Source organism: Cajanus cajan, chromosome 3 (genome assembly GCF_000230855.2).
Source record: "Cajanus cajan strain Asha chromosome 3, NIPB_CcT2T_4, whole genome shotgun sequence".
Taxonomy (NCBI): Eukaryota; Viridiplantae; Streptophyta; class Magnoliopsida; order Fabales; family Fabaceae; genus Cajanus; species Cajanus cajan.
Genome location: NC_138519.1, coordinates 18,489,762 through 18,506,531, shown reverse-complemented (window position 1 = coordinate 18,506,531; position 16,770 = coordinate 18,489,762). Strand labels below are relative to the sequence as shown.

The following is a 16,770-nucleotide window of genomic DNA, read 5'->3' as shown; positions in this document are numbered from 1 at the left end:
CCAAAAGGAAACAGTGCATTCAATTTAGACTCTACAAAACAAAGCAAATGGGAGGTTCAACCCTGCCATAGCAGTCAAACCCTTTCACCACATCATATCATATCTCTCTTTCATATATATCCCTTATCCAATTAATTAAAAGAAAAACACTATCAAAATTAAAATTAATTTGTGTAACACTAACAAAAACCTCATGCACTGAATTAGTAGTATTTAATAATACTTTGTATATATGTCCCAACTTTTTTTCTTGCCACATGTGTTATTCAGTTCATTGGATCAGATATTAATCCGATTCTCAATTACTACTTGTCTAACAAGTTCTTTTAGCACCAGAAGAATCAATTATGTATAAATTTTCTGTTAAATAAATTGGCTCCATGATATGAGTTGTTTCACTGTGCTAACAAAAGAGGCATGTATATATATATGTCAACTTAATAACCTTTCCGTCTTAGTTTTGGGTTCCATAAAATATAATTTTCCCACCACTTCACGAGATAACAAATGTCATGCACGAAACCTACTTCATGTACCATGCAATACACGCGAAAATATTTAATAAGGTAGAGGAAGGCATGCATGAAAAATCTGCGAATTTGTAATTTTTTTTTTGCGATTCTATTGTATTTATAAATTTTGTTGCGCCTGATTATATAGTTTAGTTGAAGAAATTAACAAGTATTCTTGATTAAGCAAACGAGAAAATATAGCTCGAATCTTATATCATACATAGATTATGGGGTACTAATAATAATACAATGAACTTGAAGCTTCATAGTTCTATTCACAACTTGATGAAAAGGCCACTGAAAATTAACAAAACTAGTAGAACACGCATAAAGAAAGTCTTTACAAGCTACTACTATATATAAACGTACAAAATTAACCCTTTGGCACACCTAATTAACACTAATAGTATATATACCGGTGTCTCTTCGTGGTTAAGGATGTTGTTGTTTCTTTTCCCTCTTTAACACATTACATCCTTGAGAAGCTTGTACCTTCTTGTGGAGGTTCTCGGTGAAGGCACGGGGCTCTTCCCCTTTTCCGAAGAACCACTCTCTTCATGATCATGGTGCTTGATTTTCTCGCCGGAATATTCCGAACGGTGGCTCATTCCGCCGTAGTTTCCGGCCACCGCTTTCTTCGAATTCGAACCAATGATATGTCTCGAGCTTCTCCCTTCACTTTGGCACCAATCGCATAGTCCTATCTCTGCTAATTCCCCGTAGTAGTTGCTACAATAGCTGAAAGGTTAACTAATTAAGCGTTACACTTAATATTTCACCTCTAAGATATATAATAATTAACCACATTAAAAAATAAAAATAAAATTGTCTCACATGTGTGTGTGTGCATGGTATGTATGAACATACAAGATCATGCAGCGAGAATCAAAGGAAAAAGCTTTCTATAATGGGCATGTTCATTATATGCACATATATATGCTATGAGAATCAAAGAAAGGTATGATGTAGTTACATGTATCTATCAAATTAAAGATATTATTCTATCATATGATAAAGAAAGATCTATATATATATTTAACAACTTGTTTAGATACAAATCAGAAAGAATTTCAATAACTTCTCCACCTAAAAGATAATCTTAAACTTTTTCAAACATATTTAGTACGAAGATTAAAGAAAACATACGAGTGCTGGAATCGGTGGCGACATTTGTTGCAGCGAAAAAGTTTGTCAGAGAAACCAACGTCACCGCACATGCAGCAAACGGTTTGAAGGTCCACCATGGTTGATAGATCGGGGAGAGGAAGAGATGAAGAGGCAGAAAGCATAAATATGAAAGAGAAGATGGTGTGTGATAATAAGTGAAGTAAAAGGAAGGAAGCAAAAGGGAGAGAGAGAGAAAGATGGTTTATATAGAAGAGAAGAGAAAGGAGAAGTGGGTTTGTTTGAGTCGGTGTATGAATGTGATCTAATAATAATAATGTTTCTTTGTCCATTTTCTTAAAATAACAAAAGGGGATATATACACACAAGAAGACCACAGGTTGCTTGCAGTCGTTTTCAGTTAGAGAGAGAACCTTAAAAAAAGAGAGAGGAAAAGACACTAGTATCCTGTGCCTCATCACCTTGCTTCATTATCTTTTCTTACCTGTTTTTTTATTTATTTTTTTTTCTTTTAATCTTCTTTTCACTAATAACCCATGAACATTTCTATATACTAAACATTTTTTAATTATCTATGTTATAGTCATATATAAATGAATTTTTTAAAAAAATTAACTCCAATCAAATCAATCTATTTTATAAAAATATATTAATTAATTGAATTATTTTTATGAAATAGATCACTTCAATTATTTTTAAAAATGAATTAGATTTTATAGTCCAGATGGAATCAATTTTAAATTAATTCAAATTGGCTTAGATTTTTTATACACCCATAAAATATATCAAGTAGTTAGTTCAAGTGTAACTTAAAATCAGTTTTTTTAAATAAGATTTCGCATCTGAATCTTATAAATAAGAAAGCTAAAATAACACATTAAAAATGGTTATCAAAATTTTTTAATTTTACCAAAATAAAAAATTAATTTTTTAATACAAATTAATTATTAATAAATATTTTACACTAATGATATAGTAAATCGTGAGCTTTGAGTATAAATAATTTCTGAAGGTTATTATTTCTCCCTTTCTTGTTATGGCATTATATATTATACTTATTTATATGTACTTTTGTGTCTTTTTATAAGCGGATGTCACTATCTGTGGTTTTTGTTTTCTTTTATTGTTTTTTCTTTTCAACAGTTTTTGTCCGGTGGGTGGGTTTTGGAATTTGCATATAATAAAATTGAAGAGTTGGCTATCAAAGGTAGTAGCCATCACAACCACGCTCCTCACACTGTGAGAAACACGCATCACAAACCAAAGATTCGACAAGTGTATGGCGCCAAAACGTGTATAATAATCACGCAACCAGTTGTATTGTATCTGTTGAAACTTGAAACCCAAACCGTCCAATATGCTTACACCGTAACGCTTCCACATCAGCTCCTCCAATCCAACGTGAAACTTATAATATATATCGTTATTGATTTTGTATTCTCAAATTAATGAAATCGAGACCAACGTTAACGTGATGTGTTGGTCGCAGTGATTTTCATTCGAGCTTTTAGTATAAAAAACATGCGTTAAGAGAGATTTGTTTTCTTCAATAAGTTTGATATAGTCGCGACATAAAATGACTTCTCAACATGTGAAAGTGTATGACGAAAAAATTAATGAAATCAAAGTTGTGTCAGGTTTGTGGTTTAAACTTTAGGGGAAAAAAATCAATGGACACCCTACTGCTATATAACATCTAGATAGAGATGGAGAGAAGAGAGAGAAATGTTTCTTTCTTATTGTAATTCAAGGATTGAATGGTATTATATGAGAAATTTACAAGGTACAAAGTTGGTAATGATTGTGAAGTTGGATTCTTGAAATACATTGATGATACATTAATTGCTTGTAGAGGATGCAAACTTGGATAATTTATGAACTTTAAAGTTGGTTTTTTTCAGAGGTTTTGAGCTTTGTATTTGGGTTGAAGGATAATTATCATAAAATTAATAACCTTATTGGTATTAAAGTGGATGATGATTTTCTTTTATGGTTCCGGCCAACTTAATTTCAAAATAGCGGGGTTCCTTTCAAGTTCTTAGGCTTTACTATGATCAATTTTGGTGACATAATCACTTATATAAAGTATAAAGCATATGTTATTTAGTTATGTAAATTGTAGTTTTTTGAAATGTTCTAGTCTGGAGGACGTCTAGGGTTATTTCTAGGTGAGTCCCAAAATTAGAGTATTCAAGTGTGTAATTCATAGTTTTAAAAACTGGATCGGACATCAAACCGGTTAGGGTACTGGATCAGTGGGTCAAAAGTTGAATTGGTAGGTTACTAATTGAACCTCATGACTCAGTTTTTATTAATTTTTCAAAAAAATATTCATGTTAAATATATTTTATACTTATAAATTTCAATAAATTCATATTCTATTTTAAATTTTAGTTTTCATCTTATTTAAAATTATCTTTATTTTTATTTTGTATAAAGAAATACATAATAAAAAAAATACATGTTAAATTGTATATTAATACAAATTAAAAATATAAATAATATGTATATATACAATATGCTTACAATTGATATTACAAAATAATATATGTAATATCTACATAAATATTATATTGTTAAATATATAATTTAGCATTAATAATATATTATAAAAGTTATTTAAGTTGCATATATTATAGACAAATATATTAGAATAAGTAGTTATTCCTATGCTTAATATGATTCTTTGCTCTTCCATTAACAAATTCAATTCTCATTGTTAATTTTGTGGTTTGTGGTCCTTTAAAAAAAATTTTAAAAAAATTTGTGGTTAAACCGGTTTGACCCACCGGTTCACTGGTCGAACCAGAAAATTGACCGGTTCAATCTAGTTTGAAACGGGTCCAATGCATAACCGATCCAACTTAAGATTCGGACCGACTGGACCACCAGTTCTCGGTTCAACCGGTCTGACCGGCCGATCCGACCCGAGTTTTTAAACACTGGTGTAATCTATCTCTCCCCGTCTAGGGTTCGAGACTTTATAGTTGCCTATTTTTGGATTTTATGGGCCCCGAAAATATTGAGATTTTCACAAGCAGTTTTGATACTGTAAGCTTTGGTCATTAAAGATAAGATTTTATTCCGATACGTCCTCTTGGGAGGCAGTTTGTATAAGGAAATCAGCTTACCCCCAATCTTTTGGCATCCTTTCTCGGGTCGTCCTCCTATGTGTTTTGCTTATGTGTTTTGATCCTCATTCGAGGTGTGCCGAGGGTCTCAACTATGGCCTCTTTGGAGAAAGCCAGATCAACCACTATTCGATATGCGCTAAGGGTCTCGGTTGGGGACTCTTAGTGATGTCGTATCGGAATATCTTTAGGATAGTACACTTGCCCTCTAGCCCTAAGCCTAGAAGGCGTAAGGGCTTGAGCAATAGTGACTATCCCAAGCTTCTTGATAAGGTCATCTCAGAATATCTTTGGAAGGGTACACTTGCCATCTAGCCCTAAGCCTAGAAGGCATAAGGGCTTGACATATAAGGTGGGACACTTAGCATTTGAGCGTCTACTATTTCTCTAGGAGGTGTCTTCTTGTATTATAACAAAAAAAGACATGCATTTATTGCAACGCCGCTCTTGCAGCATTGTAATTAATTCAGGTGCCACGTGGCGTAACGTATTCATAAAGTAGAGTATGTGGGACCCTTGGGACCAATGGGTGTTATGTTTCACATGCGGTGTTTTCTTATTGCCTTTCACATGTGCCTCTTCACTCTTATAAATATAAGCCATGTGGGACTTTTGTACTATTCTTTTCACCTTCCTCTTTGTGTGCTTTCTGCACCAGCGAATTTCTTGTCTTCATTTTTGCTCGAGGTGGTCCGTGATCGTTCCGTGACATTTAAATAGGAGAGGTGTTCTGGGTCCTTAGGTACACTTATTTATTCTACTCCACTTAACAATTTCTGTTTGCGAAACCCTAGGTTGCAAGATAAGTTAGATTATTTATTCGATGGCTTCCTTAAGTTACGGAGAAATGTATAAGTGGGTAAAGGATGATGTTTTGAAATGCAAGTCTTTGATAAACTCGTAGGCTGCTATGGAGAGTTTTAGTAGGGATCATGTAGTGTCTCATGGTGAGGATGGTATTATTATTTGCAAACCTTTCATAGACAAAGGACTTGTATGTATAAGTTCGTCTTCTGGTGTTGAGAGTTTTACCTTCTGTTATATCACCCTCATCTCCAAGCTTAGGGTTAGATGGCCTCTTATAGATTGCAAAAAAAAGGTTCTTCGGGCAGTTAATGTGCACCTACTCAACTGCACCCAAATAGTTGGGCCTTTGTAAAGGGTTTTGAAATTTTGTGTTTAGGACTCAGAATTACCTCGACCGTGGACAAATTCTTCTATTTTTTTTAGTGTCGTGCTAATAAACGTAGTAGTTGGGTATTTGTTAGTGGGCTTGTGAGTCGGGGATTGCTTTCTCTTTTTCAATTGTCCTATAAGGATTTTAAGAAATTGTTCTTTCAGATTTGTTGCGTCCCAGGTAACGAACATATACTCGAGGGGTACCCTCTTTATTGGAGTCAAAAATCGACATCCTTTGGTGGGCTAGATTTCGAGAAGATTTCAAAGGATGAGTAGGAAAAAGTTGAAAATCTTGAGGAACTCAAAACCATTTTCAACACCGCTAAACTTCTAGATTTAGAAAATAGATCCAATGAATTGAAAATTTACATAGGTACTTGATAATTCTTCGATTATACCCTTCTAATTATCTTATGAGTGAACTCGATTTATTTTCGACCCATGTGTATCCTAATGTTTATTTGATGTTGTTGCAGAGAAGATGGCAATATCCTTTGGTGGGCTAGATTTCGAGAAGATTTTAGAGGATGAGCGGGAAGAAGTTAAAAAACTTAAGGAACTCAAAACCATTTTCAACACCGCCAAACTTCTAGTTTTAGAAAATAGACCCAATGAATTGAAAATTTACATAGCTACTTGATAATTCTTCAATTATAGCCTTCTAATAATTTTATGAGTGAACTTGATTTATTGTCGACCCATGTGTATTCTAATGTTTATTTGATGTTGTTGTAGATAAGATGGCAAGTATGAGTAACCACGAATTAATGAAGTTATGGAATCAGCAAGAGGCTTCTAAGATTGTCAGGGTCGGCTGCCACGAAGGTTGGGGATATCGATTACTCTCCCTTACAAGGGAGCAAGGTGGGCGAGCCTTCTCAAAAACATTGTCGTGAGTCTAAGAAATAGATATCGGTGGTCAACCTGGACACAAGGGGTGTGGTCGAAGGTGCCAAGGACAAGGTGGAGGTCTAATCTGCCGAGAGGACTCTAAGTATGTGCATCAGGGAAAATTTGGACCCTATGGATCACAACACTAAATACAATAAAGCGGTGTCCAGCTCACATTCGTGAAATCGACTTACTAGACAATGATAAGGATGATTTGGGGAAGATGAGCTTCTTCTCCATCGCAAAATGGGTTGAGTCCTTGACCAACTGTCTCTCCGTTCTCTTAATCATTAATGAAGACAAAATTCGCAGCATAGCTAGAGTGATCAAACTTCAAAGAAAAAGGATGAACGCTCTAGAGGAGAACTTGAGCAAGAAAAAGACGGACTTGAAGTGGGTAACAGTTGAAAGGGACAAATTGATTGAGAGTCGTCGAGGTTTTGATGAAGAAAAGAAGGTTTGGGCATCGAAGAAGGCGAGAATGGAGAAGGAGCTTGAAGAAACTTGTCTTGCCCAAGATAAAAGTGTCGATGTTACCCAAGTTTTTGAGGGTGAGATCTCTTCAACAAAATCTGAAGTGGGAAAGCTTGAAGACGACCTGCAAATCACTAAAATTGAAGTGAGGAAAAAGTTTGTTGAGGGTTTTGATGTAGTGTTGAATCAAGTGAAGTTTCTTCATGCTGATATTGATGTCGAAAGTGTTGGATATTTCAAGAAAATCATCAATGACAAGCTAGTGGGCCCTCTAGAAGATGATTAGTTTTTCTCTGTTTGTTTTCTTCTACCATGTACTACCCAGTTATTAAGACTTTCCTTTTAATGCATTTGATTTACTATTCACCCCTTCTTTCGTTAATTCGTGGTTTTATCATTGCTCCATTATTTCTTTAATATTGATGTTTTAAAAATAAGTCCAATAGATACATCGTCATCTAAAAATCCAAAGTCTAACTTTAAAAGTCTTAAAATTTTGAACAAGTTATGAATTATGAATGAAGTATCCAAAGAACGAGTTATTGTCCAAAATCCAGTATGCAAATTCAAAACTTAAGTTTTGTCCAAGTTAAGAATGAAGTATCCAACGAACTAGTTATCGTCCAAAATTCGATATGTAAATTCAAAACCTTAAGTTTTTCCCAAGCTAAGAATGAAGTATCCAACGAACGAGTTATCATCCAAAATCTGATATGTAAATTCAAAACCTTAAGTTTTGACCAAGCTAAGAATGAGTATCCAACGAATGAGTTATCATCCAAAATCAGATATGTAAATTCAAAAACCTTAAGTTTTGACCAAGTTAAGAATAGAGCATCCAACGAAAGGAGTTACTGTCCAAGATCCAATGTGTAACTTTGAAATTTTTCTAAGTTTTTATGAGTATACTCAGCCATATGCTTTAATGTCACATAGTTGGCAAATGACCGACTAAGTTTTTTGACTTTTTCAACCAAGTCAAAAGTCAACGTTAGAGTAGAGAAATCATATCGCTAATTTTCTGATATGGATTAGACGGAGTAGTTTGTGTCTTTGAGTTATTTATACTCTCCCAGTCATAATTTAACCGATCAATCACGAGTTTTGTGTCTTCGAGTTATTTATACTCGCCCAATCATAATTTAAACGATCAATTACGAGTTTTGAGTCTTCGAGTTATTTAGACTCATCTAGTTAGAATTTAACTGATCAATCAAAAGTTTTGTCTTCGATTTATTTATACTCACCCAATCAAAATTTAACCGATCAATCACGAGTTTGAGTCTTCGAGTTATTTATACTCGCCCAGTCGGAATTTAATCGATCAATCACAAGTTTTGTGTCTTCGAGTTATTTATACTCATCTAGATAGAATTTAACTGATCAATCACAACTTTTGTCTTTGAGTTATTTATACTCGCCCAGTCATAATTTAACCGATCAATCACGAGTTTTGTCTTCGAGTTATTTATACTCGCCTAGTCAGATTTTGACTGATAAATCACGAGTTTGAGTCTTCGAGTTATTTATACTTGCCTAGTTGAAATTCAATCGATCAATCACGAGTTTTGTGTCTTTGAGATATTTATACTCGCCCAGTTAGAATTTAATCGATCAATCATGAGTTTTGAGTCTTTGAGTTATTTATACTCGCTAGTTAGAATTTAACCGATCAATCATGAGTTTTGTATCTTTGAGTTATTTATACTCGCTCAATTAGAATCTAACTGATCAATCATGAGTTTTGTCTTCAAATTATTTGTACTCGCCCAGTCAGAATTTAACCGATCAATCACAAGTTTTGTGTTAAAAGAGAGAAAATAACAAATAAGGATGATTTTATTGCTTACAGGTGCCTCGTTAAAAACCTTCTCAATAAAAAAACCCCTTTTTTTATAGGGACGAAAAAATACTGAGCTAGGAAAAGAGTGCACCAAATTTAACAGACAAATCAGCTATAATAAAAATGTAAATTTACGGCATTCCAAGTTCTCGGGATTATTCCTCCATTAAGAGTCTTTAGACGGTAAGCTCCCATTTCTACCACCTCATCAAATCTGTAAGGGCCAACCCACTTTGGTGATAGCTTGTTTTTTATTTGAGTCAGTTGGGCCTACTTTAAGACAAGGTCTCCTTCCCATAATTCTCGTGAAGCTACCTTTGAATTGTACTTGGATGTTACATGCCGATAAGCAGCTTCTTGACTCATTCGAGCCCTTTCTCTCACCTCAAAAATCAAATGTAAGTCCACACGCCTTCCGTGTTTTCACTCCCCCTCAGAAAATCATATTGTGTGCACAGAAGGCTTGTTGATCTCAATTGGTATCACTGCATCTATCCCATATACTAAATTAAATGGAGTATCCTGAGTAGATGAATGAATAATTGTATGGTACAACCATAGTACCTTGGGAAGCTCTTCCACCCAAGTCAAACCTGAGTCTTCAACGCGCTTCTTTAACCTAGATAATATTACCTTGTTTGTTAATTTTTCTTGCCCGTTTGATTGGGGGTGTTCTATTGATGTAAACATCATTCGAATTTTGATATCGCGACAAAACTTTTGAAACTTTTCACTTATGAATTGAGCCCCATTGCTAGATACCAATACCTGTGGAACATTGTATCGACAAATTATGTTTTTCCACAAGAAAGCCCTTACTCTCTCAGTCGAGATGGTCGCCACTGGTTCGGCTTCAATCCATTTTCTGAAGTAGTCCACCACTACAATCAAGAACTTCAACTACCTTGCAACTATCGGGAATGGTCCGAGTATATCTATCCCTCATTTGTTGAATGGCCATAAAGATAGGATTGAATGGAGCATCTCTACCGGGGAATGATGCAAAGTCGCATGCCTTTGACATTCATCACATTTTCTGACCTAGTGTATGTAATCATTTCTTAGAGTTGGCCAAAAGTACCCGGCACGAGTAACCTTGCATACTAACAACCAACCCCCAATACGACTCCCACGTATTCCACTATGGATCTCCTCCATGACTCTCTGTGCCTGAGGCGTTGTCAAACATCTCAAAAGAAGGGTGTCGAACCCTCTTCAATATAGCATGTTGGAGATGACTAAAAACTGCGTTGCTTCCCTTGCGATCATCGAAGCTTCTTTTCTATCTTATGATAGTTTTCCCTCTATCAAATATATGATGAAAGGCCTCATCCATGAGTGCAGCTCTTCTTGAACGAATAGAACGCTTGCTTGTGGTTTATTGATGCTTGGTTGGGGTAGAATCTCTTGAATGACTGATTGAGTGGCTCTTGGCCTTTTGGCGCTCGCCAGTTTGGAGAGCAGGTCGACTCAGGCGTTTTGTTCCCTGGGCACATGGCTAACCGAGAAATATTGAAAATTAGTTGAACAGTGTTTCACCTTTTCTAAATATTTAGCCAATTGAGGATCTTTTGCTTGTAATGTTCTTGTCACCTATCCCGTTACTAACTAGGAATCACTCTAAGCTACTAAGCTTTTTGCCCTCATCTCCTTCGCCAATCCCATCTCTGCTAGCAATGCTTCATACTATGCCTGGTTGTTACTAGCCTTGAAATCAAATCATAAAGATTGCTCCAAAAGTACATCGCCTGGTCCTTCTAACACAATGCATGTGCCGCTTCCACCTAGGTTTAAAGCCCCATCCACCAACAAGATCCAGGGAGTTTCTTCACTGTTGTTTGCCTCAGTCGGTGAAGTCAGTTCTACTACGAAGTCTATTGATGCATGTGCCTTGATTGCCCCGCTCAGCTCGTACTTGATTGTGAATTCAGATAGTTGAATAGACCACTTCATCATCCTTCCCGCCAGATCAAGTTTTTGCAAAATTTGTCGAATAAGATAATCAGTTCAAATTATTACCTCGTAGGTTTGGAAATAGTGCCTAAGCTTCCTTGCGGTGACAAGAATTGCAAAGGCCAACTTCTGAATTTTTTGATAGCGAACCTCTATGCCCTATAGTACTTTAATAGATCAATGTTTAAGCTTCTCTTGTTCTTGTACCAAAACTGAACTAACTACAGTTTCAGATGCTAAAAGGTAAACTAGTAACAGTAGGCTTGCTCGTAGTTTAGTTAAGATTGGTGGCGACGCAAGAGACTTCTTGAGTTCTTCAAATGCCCTCTCACACTCCTCCATGCACATAAAACAATCATTCTATCTCAGGCCTTAGAAGAGAGGCAGGGCCTTATTGGTCGACTTTGAAAAGAAACGAGAGAGCGAGGCCATTCTCCCAGTCAATTGCTGGACCTCCTTTACTGTTGCAGGACTTCTTATATTGATAATCATTGAACACTTGTCGGGGTTGGGCTCGATGTTGCAGTGAGTTAACAAAAAACCAAGAAATTTCCTTACTTGAACCCCAAATGAGCACTTTTCAAGGTTTAGCTTGAGCTAGTATTTGCCAATGGTATCAAATAGCTCTTGCTGGTCAGAAAAATGCTAGGCAACATTTGCTGACTTCACAACCATGTCATCCACATATGCTTCCACATTTCTACCCAACAGGTTCGCAAGAACGTTATCCATCAATCTTTGGTAGGTCGCGCCTACATTCTTTAACCCAAAAGGCATGACCTTGTAGTAGTAATTAGCATGATCCTCGATAAATGTAGTTTTATCCTCATCGGTCAGGTGCATTCAAATCTAGTTGTAATATGAGTTTGCATCCATAAAACTTAGCAGCTCATATCCCGATGCACCATCCACCAAACAATCTATATTGGATAGTGGGTAGGAGTCCTTCGGGTAAGCCTTGTTTAAATCTATGAAATTCATGCACATCCTCCATTTTTCACTACTTTTCTTAACCATCACAACATTCGTTAGCCATGTCGGGTATTAGATCTCCTGAATATGACCGGTTGTTACCAGTTTTGTCGTTTCTTCCATGATGGCCTTTCTTTTTTATTCTCCAAATTTTCTCCTTTTTTGGATTACTACCTTTTCCTTCGGGTCCAAAACGAGCTTATGACACCAATCAGGGTCAATACCCAGCATGTCACTGACATTCCATGCAAAAGCTAACACATTTTTCCTCAAAATGTTGAGCAACTTTTCTTCATCTTCTCAGATCAAAGATACTCTGATCTTGACGCTCTTACCTTCAGCCACAATTACATCCGTAAGGTCTTTGGCAGGGGTAGGCCGGCTATCAAAATGAGCAACCCTCGGATCTAATTCGATTGACTGAACTTCCTGATCCGTACGTGTCATATACAGGTATCTCCTAGCTTTTAAGCTATCTTCATAACATTTTCGTATGACCTCCTGATCTACCTTGAGTATTTCGATATCCCAATTCGATAATGGGTATTTTACCTTTAAGTGTGAAGTCGACACTACAGCTTCAAACTTATTCAGCATGGGTCATCCAATCAATATATTGTACGAGGATCGAGTATTTACCACCAGATATCGGATAGTAATTATCTTCCTCTAGGCACCTTGACCGAACATCGTCTCAAGGTCGACATATCCCCTAGCTACGACTTGGTCACCCGCAAAACCCACCAAAGTTCCTGCATAAGGCATAAGGTGGTCATTAGGTATCCTTATCTGACAAAAGCCTCCCAAAACAAAATGTTGGTTGAACTCCCTTAATCTACCAACATACACTTCACATTGTAGCCCATAATGACCATCGAAATGACTATTGAGTCATCTTCATGGAGAGACACTCCTTCATAATCAGCATTTCAGAATGTGATAATTGGATGAGGTGGTCGTCTTGTTTCCGATATGGTTAACACTGACGAGCATACTGCTTTCGAGTGGCCGATGTGGTGCCTCCTCCTACGAATCCTCTAGTAATAGTGTTCTGTGAAACTCTCCCCTTTTTTGTTTTAGGTCAAATAAACCCAATGTGATCGGAGGTTTTTTCTTGTTTGCTATGAATTAGGCCATGAATAGCCGACTAAATACCTCAAAGTCGGTAATATATTGATCCGATAAGCCACTAAACCAATCCAAAGCCGCATTCTACAACATTCCCATAAACAACTTACACCATACTCCCATTCTTCCCCCATAGATTAACATTTGAGCTTGAAAGTTTGTCAAATGTTGACTGGGGTCCTGGGTCTTGTCAAAGGGCTCCACTTGGGGTACCCTATGATCTCGCGGGATAACCTTGAGTTCTATTGCCTTTGAGAAAGGTCTAAAGTCCCTTGGAACTTCCATCATCGTGTCTTCCCATGTTGGTCGAAAATTGGCCTCCATTATGGCCTACATTTCATCTATTCATCATCGAATTTCTTCATTCTCCCTTCTTATGGCGTTCTCCCTCTCCCTTGCCTGAGCATTTTCTTCTCTTAACCCATTAACTATTCCATGGTTGGATGTTATACGTCGTGATTTGGTGTGGTTCCTCTCGCCATTTTTATCAAAATTTAGTTTCTTTCTTCGAATTTGTTCCCTAAGGCGTAGGAGAAGTTTTTCTCTACCCCACAGTGGGCGCCAAAATGTTCCGGTTTGGAGGACGTCTAAGGTTATTTCCAGGTGAGCCCGCAAAGCCATTTAAGTGTGTAATCTGTCTCTCCCCGTCTAGGGTTCATGACTTTATAATTTTCTATTCGTGGGCTTCATAGACCCCAAAAATATCGGGATTTTCTTAGGTAGTTTTGATACTGTAATCTTTGGTCATTAAAGATATGATTTTATTTCGATACGTCCTCTTGGGAGGCAATTTGTATATGGAAATCGACTTACCCCCGATCCTTTGGCAAACCCTCTCGGGTCGGCCTCCCATGTGTTCAGCGGATGCGTTTTGATCCTCATTTGAGGTGTGCCGAGGATCTCGGCTATTGCCTCTCAGAAGAAAGCCAGATCAGCCACTATCCAAGAAGCATTGAGGGTCTCGGTTGGGGACTCTTAGTGATGTCGTATCGGAATATCTTCGGGATAATACGCAAAATAATTAATAATTGAAAACTAACAAGAGCTTCGAAATTAATGTTAGGAATTAACATATACATTTCTCCATTACAAGACTTCTATAGAATATTTAGTGCACTTTAATCTATGATGAAAAAAAATTTAGCTTCCTTTTACTCTTTTTTCTTGATGATAGTTTAGTTTAAGGGAATAATTGTAATGTTAGGAAGAAGATCTAGTTTCACGTTTGTGAGAATTAACCCATTTAAACCATTATTCTATCAAATAATAATTATTTTCATAAATTAATCTATTTATTTATATATAATAATCATTATATATAAAGAAGAAGAAAAATATAAATGTTGAAAATAATCGTCAATGAATTTATATATAAAATTAGGAGTGAAAAAAAAATAATATTTTTAAACATACACTAATAATTTAATTAAAATGAGGAGGTACATTTATTCATCCTCGTTACATTGTAGGTCCATCACTAAATGTGGGTGAACTCACATCTAGTTCGATTCAGTGGAGTTAAGTGGTGCAAAAAATAATTTTTAAATTGATTTTTTTAAATAAGTTTAAAAATTGAGTTGGTTTGGAACTTCAAACCTGTTTTAAAACTATTTCAAACAAGTTTCAGAAAAGTCAAACTACTTTGTTAGAAAAATATGGATAACCACTATTCTTTTTCTCAAACAAATGGTCAAAACTTCATTTAGGATATCAATGTGACACCTTTTACCCCATACATCAATAGTCATAAAAAATAATAATTAAATGTTAATTGGTATGAAAAGAACTTTATATAAAAAAGAATGCATTCACAAAACACCTCTCGTAATAGAGGAAGTCACATCCTTCTAAACATGTAAACAAATACCAAAAGGAAAAGTTACATAATTTGAAGAGATAACCCATGAATAACAAGAAGTGCTACAACTTCAAAAAAAATTACATGACCCATAAACATAATAAAACTTTAAAAAGAAATAAGGATCCTACTTTAAGAATCTCGATATCATATCCTATCAGATCTCAACCATAGCATTTCACAAGGCTCATGCCTCATCACCAATATCATTAATTACCATGATGACCCTTACTTACAAAATGCACATAGAGACTCAATAACAATATCAACAACAAGGGGAGTGAAAAAAACTCTCACTATAACTACTAGTGTGAGGTATAGTTGGGTAGCCAATCAACCACACACATCAATCTTTAACATAAGCATGTGTACATGTGTACATGTGACAAGAGTATTAAAATATAAATAGAATAATATAACTTTAATTAATAACATCACACCACACCACCACAAGCTTAAAAATTTACATCTCATACACTCAATGTAGTGGACATGAACTCATCTAATTCTACATGCATGAGGCATCAAGGATCACATAACTTATGACTCGAAGGCTAATACTCATGACCCATAGGCAATTACTCATGGCCCAAAAATGAATACTCATGGCCCAAGGTAGATACTCATGGCCAAAATGAATACTCATGACCCAAAAGTGGATACCCATGGCCCGAAGGCAAATGTTCATGCATATGATGCATACCTTACTTATAAGATACTATGCAACACTCCACCATATAAACTCATCACATACTCATGTCATTCACATCACATATTTATCACAAAACTCCTATATATACTTGGCTCAATTGCTCACTGACAAACGTCTCAATTGAACATAATAGCTCCTAGCACAAATGTTTATATCACACAACATATCAAGCATATAACTTTAGCCCTTAACAATTTTCATATACTCGTTATAATCACTCTTCAAAATCTCATATAACAAATCATTAGACAAAGTTTCTCTCAATTTCCTCGTGGTTCTTAATGCTCACATTTATAATTCACAAATATTATTTTCCTATCTTAAGCTCTTATCACTTGTGTGGTATAAACACGATATTCAAAGTTATACCTATAATATCAAGTTGATATTAATTTTGTTAGAAAGTTAATATAATATTTATAATTCCTATATTGGCCTCAAGAGTTGATTTTACAAATCTACTATTTTTCAAAATTACAAAACCATAACATGTCAGCCTAAAACTAACAGTTTGACATTTACTTACTAATTTGATCACAATTTGAGTTCTAGACCTCTTTTTTGGATGATTTTAACGCTATTGAAAAGCTAACATCTAATACTACAATTCTTGTAAAGACATTAAAAGTTAATTTGATCATTTCAAACATTTTCACAAGCGTACAAGTGGGTCCACGTCTATACCCATTATTGTTCTACATAGGACCCTTTCAGCTTTAGTTGTACGTATAGGTATGCAACATGTTGCACAAGCATGTCATTTGTTTCCTAGGGGAAAAACTCACTACTACAAAGTGCAAAAATCACACAACTCACACCTAATTCAATTCTCTCAATTCAATCAATTAAAAACATGATTAACACTCAAAACATACTTCTATACCATCCATTAACCAAACACATACATCACTTTCACAATTCATCATCAATTTTATCAATTTTTAGCCTCGTCTATAAATTGGGATTTCTATAAGAGCCTAAGGGTTTCTCAC

The 16,770-nt window shown here is 35.6% G+C and overlaps 1 protein-coding gene across 1 annotated transcript; it reads right to left on the bottom strand.

Annotated features, from left to right (window-relative positions):
• Positions 1–710: 710 nt before the first annotated feature.
• LOC109809048 (uncharacterized) lies at positions 711–1,957 on the bottom strand. Its single transcript, XM_020372269.3, has 2 exons — positions 1,659–1,957; positions 711–1,250 (listed from the first exon to the last, which is right to left on the bottom strand). The coding sequence occupies exons 1-2, from the start codon at positions 1,799–1,801 to the stop codon at positions 974–976; spliced, it is 420 nt and encodes a 139-aa protein (XP_020227858.1). The 5' UTR covers positions 1,802–1,957; the 3' UTR covers positions 711–973.
• Between the last annotated feature and the right edge of the window lie 14,813 nt (positions 1,958–16,770).

Coding starts and splice junctions, on each gene's coding strand:
- LOC109809048 (XM_020372269.3), bottom strand. CDS start 1,801: ATGCTTTCTGCCTCTTCATCTCTTCCTCTCCCCGATCTATCAACCATG. Junction 1,251..1,658: donor CGCCACCGATTCCAGCACTC/GTATGTTTTCTT, acceptor TTAACCTTTCAG/CTATTGTAGCAACTACTACG.